The 21,420-nt window shown below is 53.6% G+C and overlaps 6 protein-coding genes across 6 annotated transcripts; 2 read left to right on the plus strand and 4 right to left on the minus strand.

Moving 5' to 3' along the window:
* Window positions 1-100: 100 nt before the first annotated feature.
* Window positions 101-1,198, plus strand: J4E87_007326 (uncharacterized protein; the record flags this gene model as incomplete). Its single annotated transcript, XM_049378922.1, has 1 exon — window positions 101-1,198. The coding sequence occupies one exon, from the start codon at window positions 101-103 to the stop codon at window positions 1,196-1,198; it is 1,098 nt and encodes a 365-aa protein (XP_049231192.1).
* Window positions 1,199-1,727: 529 nt separating this feature from the next.
* J4E87_007327 (uncharacterized protein) lies at window positions 1,728-6,407 on the minus strand (the record flags this gene model as incomplete). The annotated part of the gene is given in 2 exon segments (XM_049378923.1): window positions 1,728-6,389; window positions 6,402-6,407. The coding sequence occupies 2 exon segments, from the start codon at window positions 6,405-6,407 to the stop codon at window positions 1,728-1,730; spliced, it is 4,668 nt and encodes a 1,555-aa protein (XP_049231193.1).
* A 708-nt stretch (window positions 6,408-7,115) lies between these two features.
* Window positions 7,116-7,882, minus strand: J4E87_007328 (uncharacterized protein; the record flags this gene model as incomplete). The annotated part of the gene is made up of 2 exons (XM_049378924.1): window positions 7,116-7,398; window positions 7,446-7,882. The coding sequence occupies 2 exons, from the start codon at window positions 7,880-7,882 to the stop codon at window positions 7,116-7,118; spliced, it is 720 nt and encodes a 239-aa protein (XP_049231194.1).
* Window positions 7,883-10,813: 2,931 nt separating this feature from the next.
* On the plus strand, window positions 10,814-13,673 carry J4E87_007329 (uncharacterized protein; the record flags this gene model as incomplete). Its single annotated transcript, XM_049378925.1, has 2 exons — window positions 10,814-11,111; window positions 11,203-13,673. 2 exons carry the CDS (start codon window positions 10,814-10,816, stop codon window positions 13,671-13,673), a joined length of 2,769 nt encoding a protein of 922 aa, XP_049231195.1.
* Window positions 13,674-15,207: 1,534 nt separating this feature from the next.
* Window positions 15,208-17,927, minus strand: J4E87_007330 (uncharacterized protein; the record flags this gene model as incomplete). Its single annotated transcript, XM_049378926.1, has 3 exons — window positions 15,208-15,320; window positions 15,383-17,467; window positions 17,516-17,927. The coding sequence occupies 3 exons, from the start codon at window positions 17,925-17,927 to the stop codon at window positions 15,208-15,210; spliced, it is 2,610 nt and encodes an 869-aa protein (XP_049231196.1).
* Window positions 17,928-19,555: 1,628 nt separating this feature from the next.
* On the minus strand, window positions 19,556-21,001 carry J4E87_007331 (uncharacterized protein; the record flags this gene model as incomplete). Its single annotated transcript, XM_049378927.1, has 1 exon — window positions 19,556-21,001. The coding sequence occupies one exon, from the start codon at window positions 20,999-21,001 to the stop codon at window positions 19,556-19,558; it is 1,446 nt and encodes a 481-aa protein (XP_049231197.1).
* Window positions 21,002-21,420: the final 419 nt, after the last annotated feature.

Below are 21,420 nucleotides of genomic sequence, written 5' to 3' on the forward strand. Positions count from 1 at the left end.
CTTTCTCCGCCAAGCAGAAACATGTGGAGGGAGCGCAGGCCTCCAACAGTGCGGATCCGACTTCCCTTCCTCTTTTTGCTGCCCCAAAGACTCAACCTGCATGTCTCTCAACGGCGGAGACATACAATCAGTCATCTGCTGTCCGTCCGGCTCGGACTGCGCCTACATCCAGCCTACCACCTGCGACACCACGCAGCTGAACGCGACGCTCCATCCCGACAACCAGATGCATCTCTCAGAGACCGACGGCATTGACCTGCCCAAATGCGGCGACAAGTGCTGTTCGTTGGGCTACACGTGCCAGGGCACTATGTGCGCCAAGGACACCTCGCCATCGTCATCGCCGTCTCCAACGTCAACCGCAAACCCAACACCCTCCTCCACCAGCCCGGCGTCCGCCTCCCAAACCTCCGACTGCTCAGCCACCGCACCCGTCCAAACAAAGCAGGGCTTCGACGGCCGGTCCTTCGCAGCTGGCTTCTTCCCTGGCATAGTCATCGGCGCCCTCAGCACCCTCGCCCTGATCTGGATCATCAAGAAAAGGCGCGAGTCACAATCCAAAGAGCGCTACTCCGGCGACTTCGGCCATGTAGCACGTCAAATCAGCGACCCAATCTACGACCCCCAGCACGCCGCGCGGACCGACTTCATGCGCCGGGGCAGCCACTCCGCGCATTCGAGCCCCAACTCCACCGACCGGATCGTCCAAGGCATGAAGGAAACAAACGCCAACCCGCCCGTTCACGGCTTTACCCCCAGGATAAAAAGCATGTGGGACCGCACCCCCAAACTGAATTTTGGCTTCACGGGCGGTCTCCCAGCAAACCCTGCACCTCTCCACCCTCCTCCCGTGCGCGCAGGGAACTACACAGATCCGTACCAGACCCCGCCTCCCAAGCCCAAACGCATTCATTCTGCTAGTCGGCGCTCGAGTTCCCTCCGTACCAGCACGCAGACATTCAACACACAGCAAGGGCAACAGCGTCCGAATGTCGCGCGCAGCGGCAGTTCGGAGACCATTGATGTCTTGATGCCAGCACCGAGTTTCCTGGCGCCTCCACAGGCACCTGGTATGCGGCGCGACAATCGCTTCACGGCAGACTCGGCGAACACTACGTTCACGAAGCTCATGGAGCGGGCCGGGTTTGATGAAGGTGGGCGCCAGGAGGTGAGGGAGTGGAGGACGCCTAGAGTGTAGGCGCTGCAACACCTTGTTTCGATTGGTCGGTTCAGTCATGTGATGCTTTTTCTCTTCTCTTCGTACATATATTCTTCCCCTCTTTGATCCACTCCCCTTTTCTTGTTAGCGCTGGCGTTTCGGACCTTCTTTATCCTGGGCTGGCATCCTCACTGCATCTGCGTTTGCATTTGGTTCCGGCGTTTGTGTCTCTTTTTAGCATGATACCACATAGGCAGGCCTTTAGTCGCTCTCTACGAGCTATTCCTCTTACTGATCAAATATGAAAACCACCATTGCAATCTTCAGCCATGCTTCGATGTGGAATGTCTAGTCCAATGTTCGTCCATCACTGTCAAACGTTATGATGTACGAGCTGTGTTAGCATCATATCATTCGGCGAGTATAAGACCCATGCACGCCTAGGTGCATTTTGTCATCCTTCCAATATATATACATCTTTGTATTTCATTCGTGTAGATCTCATCAAGTACGCCTCGAGTATATGAATACAGCTACCCAGTACCACGCTATCGCAACACTGACATGATTACCTCAAGGGATGTGCTACATAATCGGGGGCCAATGGCGCCAAACGTTCTTGCCTCGATCGGGCAGCTGCGGGAAGATCAAAAGTTGGCGTATTGTTTACAAGGATTGGTAAAGTTTGAACCGCACCCTGTCCGAACGTGCCCGAATGTCCAGTCAATGACGCGCCACGGGGACCTGCATCTGGCGATCCCATGATCCTCGCCTCTGCTGCCTGCGCCCTTAGTTCACGGCCCACCTCCCTCTCCACCATAGGTTTCGCCGCTTTCCGCTGCTTGCCAAAAAGACAGTGCCACAAGTCGTCTTCCTTGACAATCTCTCCTTCGCCCTTCTTGCGCAGGAGCTGTTTGACAGGCGCAGCTTGGAGTTCAGCCGAGTTCGCAGCGTCCAGTGTCTGTTCTTTGATAGCGGGAGTAGTGGGATTAGACTGCATCGGTGTTTTCGACAATGTGTTGTTGCTGATATGCTCGAGGCGGCGGGCAACAGAGATATCGTAGATGGCTTCTTCGACTGTGTTGCTGATAAGGTACATAAAAACCGTCGTGGGTCGTTCTTGCCCGATTCGGTGGACGCGGTTGATGGCTTGGAGTTCGATTGCGGGATTGATGAGCGGTTCGCAGAGGAAGACGTAGGTAGCGTTTACAAGACTTAGGCCTGAAGAATCGGTTTTTGCATCCAGGAGCAAACACTCGACACTGGGATCTAGCTTGAACTCCCGGATGCCGTTCTTGTCAGTGATACTGCTGGCACCAATCTTCCACTTTTTCAGCGCTTCGTAGAGCACTTCGAGGAAGTCGCCAAACTGGGAGAAGATGATGGACTTCGCACCAGGGTCGTTGTTGCGGATCCAGATCAAATGACGCGCGATCATATCTACCTTGGTGCCGTATGAGCCTTCCAGGTCGATCATCTTGATCTCTTTCATAGTTGAGTCAGACAGGTCAGAGTAGATGGACGTGGTGGACGTGGTGGACGAAGAGCCTGGCGTAGAAGCATGCGTCCGACTGGCAGCTGCGTCTATCTCTTCTTTCGCTCTGATTTCGGTCGGTTTGAAGACAATATCCTTGAAGTCAGACGAGCCCAACTTCTGCTTACAGGTTGGGCAGGTCCGATGTGCCTGCCACCATTGATTGATGCACTCTTTGCAGTACTTGTGACCGCAAGCCGTCAAGACTCCGATCTCAATGTCTTCCCTACAAATGATACATTCGGCTGTCGTCTCCTTCAGATTTTCACTCCGGAGATGCTTCAGATATGTGCACTTTGTTTTGAAGCCATTGGCGTTGTTCTCGCGTTTCTCTCGCAAGTCGTCGGTTCTATCAAACTCGCGCTGGTCGAATCTGCTGTCTAGCGTCTCCTTGTACTTTGCGACGGTATCGGAGATATGTTGAAACTGCCGATAGTACTCTAGACGTTGGTTCATGGTGCCTCGATACAGTTCCTGCTCTTTCTCAAGTTCAGTGATAACCTTTGCCTGTTCTGTGACTATAGCCTGAACCTTAGTGATGTGCGTCTGAAGGATTTCGAGCTCGGAAGAAGCGCGGACATCACCACTGTTCGCTTTCCATTGCAGAGTAGTCATCAAGGAGCGAATACTAGAGATAACGCCCCTCAAAGATCCAGCCCGGAGTTTCGCTTGCAGTTCGCGTCGTCTCCTGACAACTTCAAGCACAAGTTGAGGTGCGTGACCGCGATCGCCTTCGTCGTTGTCTTTCCTCAGGGCTTGCTTTTCGGCAGCCCTAAGCTCGTGTTCGACAAGAGTGTCCTGTAGACCGTTTACAGCAGCGTTGCGGTCTGCGACAAGTGTTCGAAGAGCCATGATGTAAACGTATAGCTCATCCTGAGCCTTGAGCGAGTCATCGTATTCTTCTCCTGTCAACTCTTTGTCGTCTTCGTCATCAACCAAGCGCGTAAGAAGAATGTCAATAACTCTTGTGCGCCAAGCGTGTATCTGCTGAGCTTGCTCATTCAAATAATCACTGATGTTGTCCATCGTGTCGAGAATCTTTCGCGCTTCAATACCCCCAAGACCTGGGAGGTCAGCGATCGTAGGCAATTGGAGAGGCGTTTTGGTATTGACTTTGGCCATTTGCTGCTGCGCTTTACTCTTCGATCCCTCCAGCAGCTCATGGCGGATGGCCCTGGCCGCCTCGTAGTAGGATGTCTCAGACTCGTCCCACTCGCGCCACCTATCCGATCCTGGGTCCGTGTTGTACATTCGCAATTCTTTTCTCTGATGGAACGAAGTGGCGCTGAAGAACTGAGCGGCATGCTGAAGCTCCAGAAATGACCGTAGCGATTTACGCAGAATCGGGATACGGCCCATCTTATCTGCAGCTACATCTTGCTCTTCATCAGCCTCACGAAGGTCAGCTGTAGATGCGCGGCCCAGCTTCTGCTGCTCCGCGCGTAGCTCGCCTCTGCATATCTTGATATATGTCTCTGCTTCTTCTCGGGCTTTGTAGTAGTACTCAAGTGCGTGTACTGGATCTTCGGAATAAGCATGAATGTGACCCATCTTGATCAGACATAGAATCATTTCGCGAGCCTCTGACTTCCATTTGGTGTCGTTCTGCTCAATCATGACCTCCAGAACTTCGTGTACGGTGCGCAAAGCCGCCTTCTTTCCACCCAAGGCTCTTTGATTCTTTCGACCCACGTTCGCATGGAGACACGTCTGGCGCAGCCTGACCAGCCATTCCCGCATGCGCTCGACAACCTGGGGATGGGTCTCGTCGCGACCTTCTTCCAAGGGCTGCCCTTCAGGTGTGAGCCAACATGCATCACACATTTGACGCATCATTTCGCTGTAGTTCTGTTCCTCGATAGTTGTGAAAGGAACTGTAATGACAACGCGTTTCTGAGGCGGTATCTGAAGGTCATCGCGAACTCTGTCCTTGGTATGCCGTAGGGCAATCTCGCTGAAAATGCTCTTGAACGACGCTTTGTCGAGGCGATTCCAGATTGCCTCGTGGTTTACAAATGTGTCACATCTGAGGAAGATCAAAAGACCACGTAGATCCTGGACGTCCTTGCGAAGAGGAGTGCCGGAAACTGCCCAGGCGTTACACCGCGGAATGATCCGCGCTACTTGGGCGGCCTGACTGACCCCACGCTCCACCATTTGCGCTTCGTCTAAGCAGACTCTCCACCAGGAGATGCCGACGAGAGGGCTGGTGCGACGCTCGTGGCGTTTGGGGCGTCGAGAGCTGCGCTCCGGGGGAGGTACAGCGTGATGGATCTCTTTCGAGAGCACATGATACGTCGTTAGCACTACGTCATATTGCAGGAGATGCTCAATGGTAGATGGTGCATGGACACTCTTTGGTGCAGTCGGAGGTGGGAGACCCTTGTAATGGCAGACTTTGAGATCAGGGGCGTGAGTGCGCAATTCGCTCATCCACTGTTCTAGGATGGAAGGTGGAGTGATGATCAACGTAGCACCTGAGGGCTTAACTTCAGCTTCAGTGTATACGTCGTAGACGTTTCCTTTGGGTATGTCTCGCTTGTGGTGGGATATGAGTGCGATTAGCTCGACTGTTTTACCTAAGCCCATCTCTTCGGCGAGTATGCCGCCACGCAGTGACCGCAGAGCGTCGTCCTTGGCTGCATCTATATTTGTAACAATAGAGCCTCGGAGATAGCTGACATAGCACGGTGTTCCCAGGGCGTCTTGGGTCTGTCTGAACGATGCTGGTGGCGAACTGTTGACGAATGGCTCGAGCAGCCCAGAGGATGAGAATGCAACGCCTTCTCGACGCAAGAGCCAATCAACGGTCCTCTCTTGGAAAGGTAGAAGCTTGGTCTCGAGCAAACTCTGTTTGATGCGTGGGGAGACATCCATGTCTGCTGCTGGCACATGAACCGAAGTGTAGAAATCAGACAAAGTCCATTTCTTGTCGCCTCTTGTAAACTCGTCAGTCATGTAGACGCGGAGAAGACTCAGATCTGCGGCCATATAATGGCGTGTGACGGCTGAGTCCTCAACCACTGACATGCCCAAGGTCCACCGTATCTCGACAACCAATTTGTGTATAGTGCGTCCCTCACCGGGCGCGTACAGCTGACAGCGACAGAAAGCTGCTCGAGACGCGGGTTTGGTGTTCTTGCCTCGACGCATAGTAGCAAATGTAGTGACGGTCCGAAGGTGGGGCAGGATCGAGTCTGCGAAGGCGGAAGAGGTTGTGGCGGCCAGGTCAAGTCCCGTTCTATCGACCACGTTTCGGAGTCTAATTTGCAGGGTCTCTTTTGCCCGATCCCTATGGCACGATTCGAGTTCTAGAGGTATGGAATCTTGCGGCGTGGCTGAGGCGTCCGTCGTGTCCATGAAGTCTGGCGAAGGAAGGGGCATGTTCTGCATACGGGTCAGTCCAGCATCACAGATGTTGGCCAGCCCACTAACCAAGTCAATAGATACTCTGGCCAAGACGATACTATCTTTTGCGTCTGCGTCCGCCCGCCAAGGCACGGAGATAGCCCTGCCATCACCAGTTTTACGTCGCTTGGGCGACGGCTCTTGCTCCGTATGCGCAGGCGCTTTGAACCAGTCTTGCATAGTACGTATGCAGTCCGAGGCATCTTGCGCCGGCAGTGATGGCGGCCCACGGCATCTCGAGAGGCCGCTCGCAGGCACCGGATATGCGCAGAGGAGCTCAGCACTACCCTCTAGAGCAACAACCATGGCGGCAGAGTGGGCGCGTGTGCGGGGAACAAGTTGTGGTGTAATGAGGGACTGGGCGAAGACGGGCGTGGGCGGATATCCGTAATCGCCGACGCGCCAAGACAGGTGGAGACCAGGGTCCCCACAACCAGGCATCAGTCCCACCATTCAATCCTACCCCAGACACGGGTCTGCTTCGAGCACACACATGACAAGGCGCGAGGAGAGAATGTAGAGGCTCGGCTTTGCGCCAAAATTGACCACCTAATCAGCACCGGCTAATGGTACCGTGTCTGTTACTAGTCAAACTATTACGAGCTCCCATTGTTCCTGCATCGACTACTTTGGCTCCCCTGACCTTTCCCGACACACGCTACTGTAGCTGCGATGTTGCAGCGACTGCGTTGCTTCCTCAGGACAGGACATGCCTGACCCTCAAGTCGAACTGAGCGCACCCTTAGCAAACTAACCGGGTAGTGTATCTCGGTCTGCCATGTCCGTCTTTGCGAGCTTGCGTGGTAGTAGACTACAAGGGAGCAGTCTTTGGCGCCGCATTTCCGCTCGTAGACGGCATTGCAAGTCCAGTCTGGATGGGTGCAGGCTGCCATGTTTGAGCCTTTGCTTCAAACCCGTCCTTCTCAACGATGTTGACATCCCTAAGTGCAAGTATAAGCATAGTTCCAGTGCTGCATCGCATCAAGTCCAAGAAGAAAATCCAGTAGCAAGTATTTACTCCGTAGCCAGCACTTTCTTGATCGGTTCTGCAGCCTCGATGAACTTCTCGACCATGGTGTCCAGCTTGGTGAGATCGTCCTTGCCCTTCTTAACCTCCGCAATGAGTTTTTGCTTCTGCTTCAGCTTCTCCTGCCGCGCTTCCTCGAGCTTGAGACGGACTTGGTGTTCGTGCTCGATGCGCGCCGTCATAAGGTCGTGTTCATTCGAATCTTGGTGCTCGGGGAACTGCTCGAGGAACTGCTCGCGGGGGATGAGTGGTAGCTTCATGTATTTGTGGCTATACAATAGTTAGCGATGGACGCAGTTTTCCACGCGAAGACGCACTCGTAGTTTTCAGCAGCAGAGATCTCGGATCGTAGCGACTGCTCCTCATACTTGAGGTTGTGGAGACCCAGAATGAGCGCATCGTTCACTGCCCTGTCATCGGAGGTCTTCGACTTTTCCTCGCGCACTTTCAGCACGCTCTGCCGGTACAAGGTCTTGACAATCGACAGTTGCGCGCGGATGTACTTCTCCCGCTTCTCTATGTCTTGTGTGGCTTTCTTCTCCTTGTCAATATCTTCGCGCGAACCTGGCTTCGTATTCTTTGGGTGGGCGAGCTGGTAGTCTACAAGCTCATTGATGAGCTTCTTGAGGTTTTGCACTTCGTTGTACAAACGCGCGTTATGCGACGTCTTGATGAGATCGGGGATATTGAAGGTGGAGAGATCCGTAGGCATCGCGTCACTAGCCGGCGCGACTGGAAGCTGATGTCCGCTCATATTGGAAGCCTTTGCAGGGTGTGGTCGCGGGTGTTGGCGCGCTCGAAGAAAGGCGCGCCTGCTTGGCATTCGGCTCGGGCTCCAGTATCACGTGATCTCGTTGAGCCTGGGTACAGCTCCTACCACCTGAGCCACGCCTGTTTTTTCCAACGACGCCACAATTAGGCTGAACTCTCGGAAAATACACTAGGTCCCCAATGCATTGCCTGAGATATCGAATACGCCACGTCTGATCGATCTCGGTAAGCAGTGCGCAGTGTGGAGAGATGAGATGCGTACCAGACCTCGGGATCCTGGCTCATTCGATCCCACAGGGCGCCACATATATCCTCGCCTATCATCCTGACGCATCGTGAAGGGATGTTCACATTGAGCACATCGCGCATCAGATCGATCGTACTCAGCGCACTGGTCAGCCGTTCAATCCAAGTACTAGCATCGAGCAGTTCCAGGAATCCAAACATGCATACCCTGATTGAGCGGACTTAGGCCCACCCTTCGTCAGCTCAAGGAATCTGGTATTGGGTTTTGCAATGCACAATCTTCTCTCGCGGGCTACATCAAAGCTATCGCAATCATGCCGTATACCAGAATACAAGCTCAAGCACCAGCCCGGACCGCGTTTCGAGTCAAAGGAGTACTCTTTTGCTTCCTCCTGCGGGCTGAAGGAATACGTGTGGAAGTTGTGGACTATCACGAGGATGCTGCAAGAGCTACACCCGACTACCAGGAACCGATTGCACGCACTGCAGAATGACAAGCCTTAGCCATTCTGTTTGTGGTGCCGACGCGGTCGCTACCTTACGACATACTCGCCAAGTGGGAGCACTCCGTGCTTCCGATGCCAACTGACTCACCTCTAGTCGTCATGCTCAACCCTTCCTCAGAACTTCATCTCCGATCTTGCATAGCCGTGCCGCCCCATGCTACGCTTGTCCTTCTACAAAAGAACGTGTTCTGACAGAGACAAAATCCTTCGCGAATGCATTTCGCCCAAGTTGGCGTCTCATGGAAAGAGTACCAGACCGCACATCGGCGAGAACATTGTACACTCGACAAAGTCCAAGGTCACTAGCAAAAACGGCGAAGTGCGCAAGAACGGCCCAGAATCCTCCCCTCGCAGGTACTGGGCGTTCTACCAATAGCGCGGTCGCGGCACGTGCTAGCGTCGTGTTAGGCGTACCTAGGATCTGAGCCTGAGATGAGTAATTGCGGAGGATTTGCATGACTGCAGACGCCCAAGGTTTGCAATTCCATGAAGATCATCGCAACGCTCATATTCCGAGCCACTGTCAACGCCTCATTTCAAAACGGCCTGAAACGTCGAGAGACCTTGGGCTGGGTACAGACGCGGCTCGCTAAGAGCCTCTTGATCAGCAAGCTGCCGGAAGTCATCATCCTCGGCAAGAGCTCGCAACGTGCTTGGCTGAAAATCTGGTACTAGTGAGCCAGTCTTTGCCCTTTTGTATCTTGCATCATTGCGAAACTTAGTCGGGGACCAATCATAGCGGACGTCCACGAAAGACATCTTTACGGCTCCCACGCGCTCAATAGTTGGCTAGACTTTCCGCTACCCTTGTGGATGGAGGGAGTTAGCCCCACTCCTGTATTGTTCAGTTTTGTCACTTGTCATTTGTCCAGACGGAATTTTCGAGTATGGCGGAGGCATGTCCGAAGAGATCAGGTCTCGCTGCGGCTGTTGGTGGCACCAGCCCTAGATCGATCTTGTGCGGCACAGCTAGCAATACGATTCCGAAGCCAGGGGTAGACGAGGTTTCAACGAAGCTTCGGCGACCCTTCTGGCAATCCCTGGCGCAGCGAGACGCCTCTCTTCATGGGGCAACGAGCTTTGGATGCCCCGAACTTCACCTCTAGCGGAACGGCGTACCACCCACTCAAATGATGTGTCTCGGGCCGTGCGGCCTAAAGGCAGTCTGCGTACGTACACTGCGCGCAGGGTTATCGCAGGTGGAGCTAGATAGCCCGGAAAGACATGACCGATGGACCCCAGATGGCAATTACGAATATGTGGCTGGTAGGCGAATGCTCTTTTGCTTTTCCCGTTACGTTCGGCGCCTTGTTCATGCAACGCCGAACGTACCCATGCACGGCTCGTTCTTTGGGCTGAACACTGGCGGCTGATACGAGATGACTTTGCATCTAGCATCCGCGTGGTTTGGGCAGATTCTGTTTCGTGCACTATCTGGGCTGTCGAGACGTTCACACGCATACCAATTTTGGAGTCAGTTGGGGGAGATACCGCTCCTCGCATAGCCAACGCTTAGATCATACATGCATGCAAGCAGCACGAGGCAGCTATCCAAGTATGGACTAGATACCCGAGAAAGATCAACCCGCACGATGCTCGGCTAGCAGTAGTGTGGCATGCAGCTGTGCCAGCAGGCACAATCTGCACGCTGCAGTCACAATGATCAGCTAAAAGGAAGCTGCCGGCAATCAAAATGATATTCATCGGTGCTATGTCTTGCTAAACTGTGTAGCGTACAACAGTTTCCCGGAGATAGGTTTCGGCCCACAGCACCGACCGTATGTTTTCCCCCTATGCACGCACACTTTCACGTGGAATGGCAGGTGTCATCTAGGATATCCCTAGAACAACCTGGGGCGCTGCCATACAGCTCTTGGCACTAAGCCCGGCGAAGGCGAGAACCTAAACCTTATTCCGGGCCTTTCGAGCGCCCATTACAACCTTAGAGCTATGACGCGACGCGATTCGCCTGGTCGCGCCTCCTTGACTCGATGCTCATGCGGGCTAGAGCAGACGGACGGCCTGGCTTACCACGGTATTTGGAGCGGGCCACAGATAGTCTCTAGTCAGGGCTCTCGAGTGCACTGTAAAGAAGCCTCGTTGACCCGCTCGTTGGTCTCTTTGATTCCCCCCAGCATTCGTTCATTGTTACCATCTTTGTCATGGCTCCAGCAAAAGAGACATCGGTTGATCTGTGCAAGCGGGTCAACGCACAGGGAAACACCATCGCAATCCGCATGCTCGAATACCTGAGCACAGCAAAGACACCTATTCATGGCTTTGAGCCACTTGCCAGAGAGTTCATCGAACTCTGTCAGGTGTTATGGTCCATTGAGGCCGGTGTCACGGAAGCTTCGAAAACACGAAGTGGATTTCCCGTCGAGGTATCTCAAGAACTTGACAGAAGGGTCCGCCAAGTCAACGAAGAGTTCTCTGTTTTGGCCCAAATGGTCAACAAGTGTACGTTTCCCCAAATCTTGGATTGTCTGCTTCTATTACCCTCCCTTGCATGGTTGTTGCGGACTGTTGCTGACAGCATTACTTGCTACAGTTGTCGACAAGGAGAACCACAAAGGCGGCTTTGGCATGAAGTTCCGAATGATGTTCGCCGACACAGATGTCGAGAAAATGCGCCACACACTGTCACGAAGTCGTGACTCCCTCAAAGTCAGCTCTGCTATGTTCAGGTGGACACTAGGCGACGCGCGAGCCGATGCTTCCATGGGCATTGGATATGCCGGACTGATTGCCGCGTTGGAGCGACTGAACCCAAGCAAAGCTTCCAGCCTTCCACCTCTACACCCAGCGCCGACATCCGATCTTCCACCGACACCACCTACAAAAGCTCCGAGCAATCATGGAGACCACCCCCTCTTACCACCTTCACATCCTTCACACCGTATGGACAGACCGTCACTGAACGAACTTCGCCACGAGGAAGGACACTCGTATGACAGTCATAGTTCAAATTTCAGGCACGAGGACACTGGCCTCTCGCCAGGAATCGTTGATCTTCACAAGAACTGGCGCGCACCAGCCAGCGCTCGTTCCAGTGAATCAACCAGGGACACAATGTACCATCAGAATGTTCGGTATCACGAGGATCCGGTGTACGAGGATGTCGCATCTCACTCCTCTACCCGGTCGCCCACCATGGAAGAGAAGTTGCACAGTCTCAATGTCAGCGAGCGCTACATGGACGATCATCACTCTTCATCCAAAGTGGATTCTGCCATCACATCGCCGCACTGGGCGCCACGCCAAAGTGGGGGCTCCAAGAATGTTGGTGGCAAGGCAGCACTCTTCAACGCTGTCGAACAGAGGAGGCACCGGATGCTCGAGCAGCTCCTTGACGGCGGTGCTAAAGCAGAACCTCACATGGAGTCAGCAATGCTTCGCGTCGCTGCCCAAAATCAAGACGTGGAGAGCATCACGCTACTTCTACGATATGGTGCGGATGCGAACGGTTTCGACCGCGAAGGTGTCACTCCCTTGTTCGCCGCCACTCGTGCCCAATGTCTTGAATGTGCGAAGACACTGCTAAAGCATGGCGCTGATCCTAACCTGTCCGCCGGCCCCGATTCCGAATCACCCCTAGCGCTGGCTGCGTCTCAGAACTCTATTGATCTCGTTCAATTGTATCTCGCCAATGGCGGCGATGCTGGCTTCATCATGGAAAATGGTTCTACGGCACTCGTATCAGCCATGAACAAGACCACTTCGCCCAAGTGTGTTGAAATGCTCCTGAGCGCGGATGGCGATGCCAACGCAAAGAATGGAGAGGGTACAACGGCCCTCTTCCAGGCTATTCAGGCGAACCGTGTAGATCTCATGACTGTGTTGCTCGACCACGGAGCGAATCCCAACCTTCCGGGCCCTAAGCACCCGCTCTGGCCATCCACCTACAAGCCAAAAGCTCTTCAGCTGCTGCTTTCTCGCGGTGCTGACACCAAGAAGACACCAGGTGTCATGGAATTGGCTTCTAGTCTTAAGAAGCTGGATTCCATCAAGATCCTCATGGAAGCTGGTGTATCACCCAACCTGCGGAAAGACGGAGTCTACACACCACTCTGCTCAGCTATTCGTGACAACAGCCCGGAGATCGTCACTTATCTGCTAGAGCATGGCGCAGACCCCAACTTCAACGCTGCGGAGTACCCGGCCTTCAAGTGTATCACACACAAGCGCACGCATTTCCTCCCGCAACTGGTTGCCGCTGGCGCAGACCTTAACAAGCCCAAGGGTATTATCGAAACGGCTGTCAAGTTTAACGACAAGGACGCGATGATTTACCTGCTCGATCAGGGTGTCAACCCCAACGACCGCACACCGGACGGATGCACACCGCTTACCACTGCCATCAACGACGATCACGGCGAGCTTGTCGATATCCTTCTCTCTCGCGGCGCAGACCCAGCCATCCGTGGCAAGGATTGGCCTCTATGCATGGCTGTCAAGCGCCCCACCATTCTCAAGAAACTCCTTGCCGCAACCCCCAACCCACGTGCCTTCCGTGGTGTCGTCGAGATGGCTGTTGTAGCCAATCAACTCGAAAGCATCAAGCTTCTCCTCGCAGCAGGCGTTAGCGTCGAAGACAAGAACTGCGGTGTCTTCTCTCCACTCACAACGGCCATTCGCGAAGAACGCAAGGTCATTGTTCGCTACCTTCTCGACGTCGCGAATGCCGACCCCAACGCCCCTGGCGAGCACTTGCCCATTGTCAAAGCCCTCCGCCGCTACTCAGGCGACACAGAGATCATCCAGATGTTGCTCACACGCGGCGCGGACATCAACAAGATGCACCGCGGCTGGAATGCTATTCTGCAAGCCGTCGAGAACGGCGATGCTGAGATCCTCAAGCTTCTGATCGACATGGGTGGCACCGTCGACCTTCAACTACTCGACGAATCCGGCCGCGCCGTTATCGACATTGTCACTGAGAGGGGCTGGGAAGAGGGCCTTGCGCTCCTCTTCCCGAATGCGTCCAGCAGTCCGAAGGCCAACGTCTCAAAGGCCAGGTAGTAGGTAATCCACCACTGCTTTCTCCCTCTTGTTACTTTGCGGCAGGAAGAGAGCTGACTAGCCGCAATAGTAACAAGAAGAGTTTCTCAATCTCTGACTGGCGCTGGATGAGCATCGAGCTTGAGAAAGGAGATCTGAAGAGTAGTGATGACGACGACGACGTTCCGGACGATTGCAGTCAAGCTTCTAGTGAGCTGTTACATGCATAACGGAAGGGTTCGTATTACCACTTGCCTTTTCTTTCTCGTCATGGAAGTAATGCTGGTTGGGAGGCTTGGGCATGGTTGCATTGGCGTTCTCGGTATACCACCTGTCATTTAGCATCCTTTTCTTTGGTTTTACACGACACGGAGCGCACTTGACTACTCAATCGGTAGTAATCTTCTTGTTTACTGGAGCTGCGCTTTTGTGTATCATTCGTCTCAATACATTTATACATACTTTACATCCACATGATCATTTTTCCTTCTTGATAATCACATCGACCTTTCCAACTATTGCGTTCACCCACTCAATACCCCTCTTCTACACACCATATCATAATCAAAATCACGCTTCGGTCCGAATACCTCCTCACTCAGGCAGCCCTAGTCTGAACTCATTGCCCTGCATTGAACAAAATCCTTTAGTCCGCCACACTCGCCTTGCTCACACCCTCATCTCTGTACCCACATTCCAGGCCCTCGGTACACACGAAACCTTATCATTAGTCCCAATCGCGGGAGTTGAGGCTTGATAGACTGAAAGCTTTTGAGCTCGTGACTACACACAAGTACCAGAATGCGTTATCTTAGTATAGGCCTAGAAACGTAGGCAGAACTCAATCGGCGATCGCATTTGCGCCACATCCGTCGCGGGTCGTCGTCCAAAGTACTAAGATGCTTAGTGGGGAAATCAGCTGCGGATGATGCGCAAACCTTAATTGACTCTCACCCGGTCGGGAGTCGGCACAGGGACATATGGGTTAACCTTGTCCGTGATCACGGAATGGGGTATGCTCAACGAGGGTGTTCCCTCTAGACTTTGCCTCGCCTTGCCTCGCCTTGCCGTGTGGTGCTTACGGAAAACTCACATCCATGCCCCTCACATCATGCACGCTGATCGGCAACAAGATTGATACAAGCGAGGAATCCCATTAGACTAAATAACGCATCGTTCTACTTTAGAGGGATGAAGCCATCGCATCTCCAAACAAGAATGGAATAAGACATCCGTGACGAAACCAAAGGGTATAAAAATAAGTGGCTAATGTTTCGCAAAGCCAAGAATGTGAATGAAGATCATGAAGTCGTAGATCGAGATTGTTACTGAACAACTGACCCTTCAACGTATTTTTTGTTGCGTGAAATAGATGGTCAGCGTGGCCTAAATGCAAAGACCCTAACGCTGGAATAGAGAATGAGGGAAACGATCGTTATACATTATGTCGTGAATAGAGCGTCGGAGCGACACGCTCATGCGAATGCTGCAGACGAGGGCGTTGCTTGGTGGCGGACTTGTGATGGTGTTTCAAGCTTTGATCAGCCAAAGCGCTCTACACGCTAGGAAGCCAGAAGGAAAGCAAGAACTGTCCCACAAGACGTGACGTATATTTCGTCTGGTTGTCGGCTGAGATGCTGACCTGCTGCCGTTGTTGCAGGAAATCGACTGGATTGTCATTAGCAAGGCCTCTCTCGCAACATCCAAGTAATGCGATGGTATCGACTTACTGTTCTCCTTGACCAACTGCGCAACTTGTCTCACGAAGTTAACACTGCTCGCATCTCCGAAGCCCACCTCCTTTTCCCAGTCGTGATCTGCGTCGCGCATGGGGTTATGCTTGCGGTTGTACTTCCATCGGAATATCTGCTGCACGAAGTGCATCCGCTGATCAATCTCACGACACGCGATATCCGCCTGGCTCTGCGCGTCTCTCAGGTCTAAGCGCTCTGTAGTAGCCTTGGTAGACATGACTAGGTGAATGGTCTTTTGCTGGTCTTCAAGCGCCATGCACATACCTAGCACCGCGACAAAAGCGGCAAGCCACTTATCGCAGCCCTTGGAAGATTTGAAGATCTGCTGAAGCTTGTTCAGAACAGTAGTCTGAATTGAGCGTTGCAGACGAGAGAAGAAGTATTTGAGCTGTCGGTTGGTCATGCGCGGCGATGTGTAGTTCTCGACGTAAGAGTTGTGACCGCTGTACGAGTGCATGCGTGACAGTGTTGCGGCTTTCGTTTCCTCGGCGATGGTGAGTGTGTGTGACATGATGAACGTGACCACGATAAGGCGGAAGATTTCACGGAGTAGCTTTGCCTCGTCGTCCGACTTTGGCTTCACGCGCGTCATCAGCTTGAAGAGCTTCTGTTGGAAGTCGTTGTCATCTTCCATCCAGCAAAGCTCGCCAAAGGCGTCGAGGTGATGGTCGACAATCTCGGTGATATACCTGTCGTACTTCTTCTCTTCGTTGTGGTTGATGTGCACCATGCCTAGTGCTGGGCTTTGCTTCTGGATAGCGACTCTCGTGTGTGTGACAGGATCCGTCTTGTACTGGATTTGCACTAGCAACGCGTCGCCACGGGGGATGAACTCGTACACCTTCACTGGCATCCGAGGCATATTGTCTTGGCCGCATGTCATCATGACGGTTAATTCGACACTTCCCCATTGTTGGATGTACTGAGTCACGAAATGCGTGAGGTTTGCGTCCTCATGCATTTGCGTAACCAGAGAAGGAAGGAAGTATGGCGATAAATCGATGAGCTTCAGCCGATTACATCCAAGGCCACAATCAGCATTCGGTCGCTGAGATCGCTTGAAGCAACGCTCGCAGATATCGCCCGGCCCACACTTGTCTCTCTGCAACACACAATGCCAGCATGCCACGATCTTACGCATATCATGCGCTGCTTTGGCAACAGTCGGCTCGAGATGAGTGCCCAACGCTCTGCCACCAGACTTTGCTGCCAGTGCTTTCTGTGCTGCACTCTGCGATGACTCTGGCTCAGGAGATGCATCGAAACTCAGTTCAGGTACAGCGCTGACTGTGGAATAGTCCATCTTGATAGAAGGTTGGTGTGGTTGCTGTAGCTGCGGCAGTTGTTGCAGATGGGTGTATTGCTGTGTCTGATACTGGTCGAAGATCATCTCAGAGTCTGAATGTTGGTAAGATGAGTATACGCCATCGGAGCTCCCCGGACTGGGTGCGGAAGGGCTAACTTCTGGCTGATACGGAGACCTTGGGTGGTAGCCCGTCGATGAGGCCGTCGATGGTGGGGCGGGAAATTGGTTGCTGGTGATGTAAGTATCCGTGAAGAGACTAGATGATGCGTTGTAGTTGACAAAGTTTTGCTGATCGGGTGGTGGTGATGCGCGCGTGAACTGCATCTCTATGGACTGATGAGTCGGAAGTTGTGTTCTTGGCACATGGTCGAACGGACGATGAGGAAGATTTTGGCCTTGGGTGAAGTATAGTTCACCTTGGAATGATGTCGTGGGTTCGCTAGGTGAGATCAGGGAGGAAGGGTCTGTATATTGCGCTGCCCACGAGTCCACATCCACCAGATAGTCCGAGTAATTGATAGGATCGCTCGCAGGGTCGAAAACGACATGGCCGGATCGAGGGACCATTGAGGACCGCGAAGGTGCTTGTCCATTCCAAGGGTCATGGCGAGGTGGCTGGGTAGTATAGTTCTGATTGTACATGTTGGTTTGAGGATGTGCCGGTGCTACGTGGTGTGATGGTTGGGTCTGCATAGTATACTGCTGTTGATACCGCTGCGTCTCAGCCATTGTAGCGTTAAACGCCGCCTGGACTGCTATGCGGGTGTCAGCGGATATGGCTGAGCTATGTCAAGATGACAAACCTTGATCGCTGAACAACATGCCAGAATCCACCCCGGGTATGGAGTGGTGTGAGCCGTGGGATGACATGGTATTGCCGTTATGGTGGTAGTTAGGCGTGTAATCGATCATGTCTCCTTCAAATGATGAGCCTTCTGGCGTCCTTACAGACGTGGGAGAGGTCGAAGAGCTGTCAATCTCCCATTGCATATACTCGGGTGGCTGGTCTTGGGGCAGTTCCGGTTGTTGCGGCAGACCGCGGCTCACAGGCGGTGGGGTCGCAAGCGGGCCAGGCGAGAGTCCAGTATGGTTGATCAGGGAATCTGTTGGTGTTTTCGAGCGCCGGCTGTCATATTGACCATAGACAAATGCATGCGGATCGATGAAAAGCGGCTGGTCCTGGTAGGTCTGGTAGTGCTGTGAGTATGTCGACATGATGCGCAAGTGGCGGCCGGGGCCAGACAGAAGTTAGGGTCTTCCTAGACCTTGCGCATCAGACGGCTATGAGAATCCTGTTGTGGGATGATGACCCAGCGCTCGAGCCACGGACTGGAGATGGTGAAGACGGGAAGACAACGGCTCGTACCCGGGCAGAACAGCGATGCGCAACAGGGAACGGCACGCGCGAAGGGTCTGACCAGAATGGGGGACGTCCAACACTACTCGAGGAGGACGCGCAAGAAGAATCTGTCTCAGAGCGGCTGATTGTCAGAAGTTCAGATGGCGATTAGTCTGGTGGCATTCCCGCCCATCTTACGCTGCCCCGCGAGGACCGGTGAAGGACAACCGGCAAATGCAAGCTATTGGCTTAGCTGCATGCATCCGCACAGCTTTTAGATCGCACCAAACCACAACCAACATTCGCGCTGCCTTCGCGCTGCGCTGCAAATCACCGATGGTTTGAGGTCGAGATTCTGTCGTCAAAGTGGCTGGTCGCGGCCCATTTTGCACGTTTTGGTCGCGATTTTTGCTCGTCGCGGGAGCCATGTCCTGAAACACATGGAGTCGTCCCCAGCCGCCTCAATGTGCCTCAGGCATGACTTATGCAATGCACAGCCTGCGCCTTGTTCGCTAAGCCATACCTCATCAAATGCAGCCTTGGGGGGACGAATAAAGGTCGCACTGAAGGGGACGGCTGGTTGAGCAACTGCAAATTACGATCTAGTGCGGCTCTGCGATGTTGACCGGTAGACGAGCTGCCAGCTCATGCTGCGGGCAGTGACATATGTGCGGGCGCGCAACCCAATCGTTTCCGTCCGGCAATAGGTCATACCGTTGTTTCCACCCGGTTGCGCGCATCCATGGGATGTGAGCGTTCTGTGTAAGAGGGCTTGTCGAATGCCAGCGCACACTGGCGGACGGTAAGGTAAGCCGGATCATGTGGCGGCTGTCGCGCGTCATGTGTCGCTCGACGTCGTTGGCTTGCGTCTCTGGCAGAAGTGCGCTATGTGAAAGACGGAGGGGTGGCAGCAGTGTGAAGCCAGAGCTGGCACGAAGAACGTCTTTGATCATCGTTCAGGCTTGCTGCTTTGCGCGCGCTCGTAGACCTGGCAGGCGCCATCGTGTCCTGCCTCCAATCGACCTGGGCAGACACTATGCCCACTCCAGCTTAGGGCGCAGCACTGTGAGGAGCACGATTTTCGTACAGCCGGGTTTGGCCACGAGACAGTACCACCGCGCCTACTGTGGCGCAGTTTGATTCTTATGGTCGTTACGTTCAATCTGACCTTCCGACTAGTTGTGCACCTTGCTCGGATCCCACAGTGAGTTCGAGCGACCGCGGTGTGCAACCGGCGCCACTTGCCGGGTGGCTGCTGCTTCACTTATTCTGTTCGAGACAATCGACAAGGCGCTTGAAAAGCGCTCAACCCAGGACACCCTCGGTCGACGGTGCTACCACATTGCATTGTGTGACGTCATGGGAGTATGATGCTGGGTAACAGGGCAGTCGGTAAGCAGGAGAGACACTGGATATGAATTTTCGCGACAACGTGCAAATGTTCAAGCACACTCTAATCTTGTGGAAAGTCATGACATACAGCACAGGCCGGGCCATGTCGCACCTAGTTGCCACGAGGCTGTGCGTATCGCAGCAACTCCTCATCCTTCATCAACCGATCGTGGCATCCTCTTTCCAAACACACGCATACCTCGATACCTTCGTCAACAGCATTCGCCTTGACACCGGCCCTGCTCGGGTACACGAAAACATAGCCTTCGAATTGAGGATCGGGAAAGCGAATGGCTCTCGCGACACCGAAACCAAAATCATGTTTCTGGTACACATTCATGCCTTGCCAACTCGTACCTGCCAGGTCCATGCCTAGGAAGGAACTCATGTTGATGTTGATCCACCGCCTATCGTTGAGCCCCGCGATCCACTCGGGAAGCTCAGCGACGTATTGCGGAGTGATTGTCTTGATCGAGTTCCGCACTCTTTGCGCAATGCTGGGAAGGTTGTCTTCAGCAAGAAGTTCAGATATCTTGATCGGCTCGGTGCGAGGAAGCGCAACCGCATTGCCCATCATCGTTTCCGGCAGAGGCGGGTCCAACACCTTTCGTGTATTGAGTGCATGAACTAGGATGACCTCCTTGCCAAGATCAGGGTGGAGAAGCCCAAGCTTGGACCGTGTGATACTCTTCCAGAGGATGGACATGATTGCATCGTAAGTCGAGATCCAACTGTCTCCTGTCTTTGTCATGGCTCGAGACTTGAGTTCCTCCGTCTTACTCTTAGGAAAATGCCACATTCGAATAGCCAACTCGGGCATCTTGAAGTCGGCTGGCGGTGGAGGAGGCGGACCCCCGCCATCCTTAAGTACGGGGAACTTGTGGTCGAGTTCCTTCCACCGCGCAGCATCTGGCTTCTTTGCACTGAGACGCGATCGGTCCATCGTTTCCTTGGGGACTACCTGGAAGGAAGTTCCATTGGCCACCGCTGCAGAGTTCTGCGCCCAAGTGGTAAGGAAGCCGTCGCATCCCGGGCCGTCGGAACAGTTGTGATGGATAGCAACACCGAGGACGAGACCGCCTTTGATGAAATTTATCTGAAACGTAGAAATGAGGAGATCGTCTTCCTGATTGTCCCCAAGCGGCGAGAACAGTTGTTTCTCTGTCACCGCCTTGGGCAACAACCTGTGTCCCTTGAACGTCGCGGCTGGGAAATCGGTCCTATCCAGCTCTTCAAACGAAGGAAACGTTTCCTCCAGGTTCTGCACGAACAGACTGACTTCACTGTCCTTTTTCTTCGTCACCCACAGCCGTCCATTGTCCGCGTCCATCTTCAAGCCGCCGGCGAGAATTGGGAACTGGCTCAATGTGACTTCGAGACCCTTGGCCATGCTATCCACGACCTTGGCCTTTTCAACATGTGGCGCGAGCTGGAACACCTCCACTATCTGCACATAGATCTTCGGCATGGTGTGGTCCATATCGGAGAGAGCGAAGTCCTCCTCTGCAGGAGCGCTCTCCCAACCTGCTGGGCGGATCCTAAGCTCTTTCGCGGACATGCTGCTTGCTGGGGTAAAACGTGGTTGAGGCCGAGAAGCTCCAGAAAAATGCAATGGATAAGAGACAGAAGGATTTCGCTTAAAACCACGACCCTTGGGGACGGAGAATTTCAGCAGCTGATCATATCAAAGCCTCGACGTTGCGCGCCTTGCACTGTGGAGACGGCAAGGTTCATTTTAACCAGTGCGCCAATCATGAACTGTTTGTGAGGCGTTACTTCGGTCGGAAAACCTGCAGTTCTACATCCGATAAAGTGCCGTTCCTGACTCACTCTTGTACGGTCTCGCCAGGACAGTCTAATGTCTCGCAGGAAGCATGGTGAGTGCGTGCGGAATCTAGGCGCGGCAAGCGGCAACGGCGCGGCGCGAGCTTGAATGAAAGCATATCTCACCTCATGCAGACTTCCGTGGAGTCCAAC

The sequence above is a fragment of the Alternaria ethzedia genome, assembly GCF_023757985.1.
Source record: "Alternaria ethzedia strain BMP 0044 chromosome Unknown scaffold_20, whole genome shotgun sequence".
Taxonomy (NCBI): Eukaryota; Fungi; Ascomycota; class Dothideomycetes; order Pleosporales; family Pleosporaceae; genus Alternaria; species Alternaria ethzedia.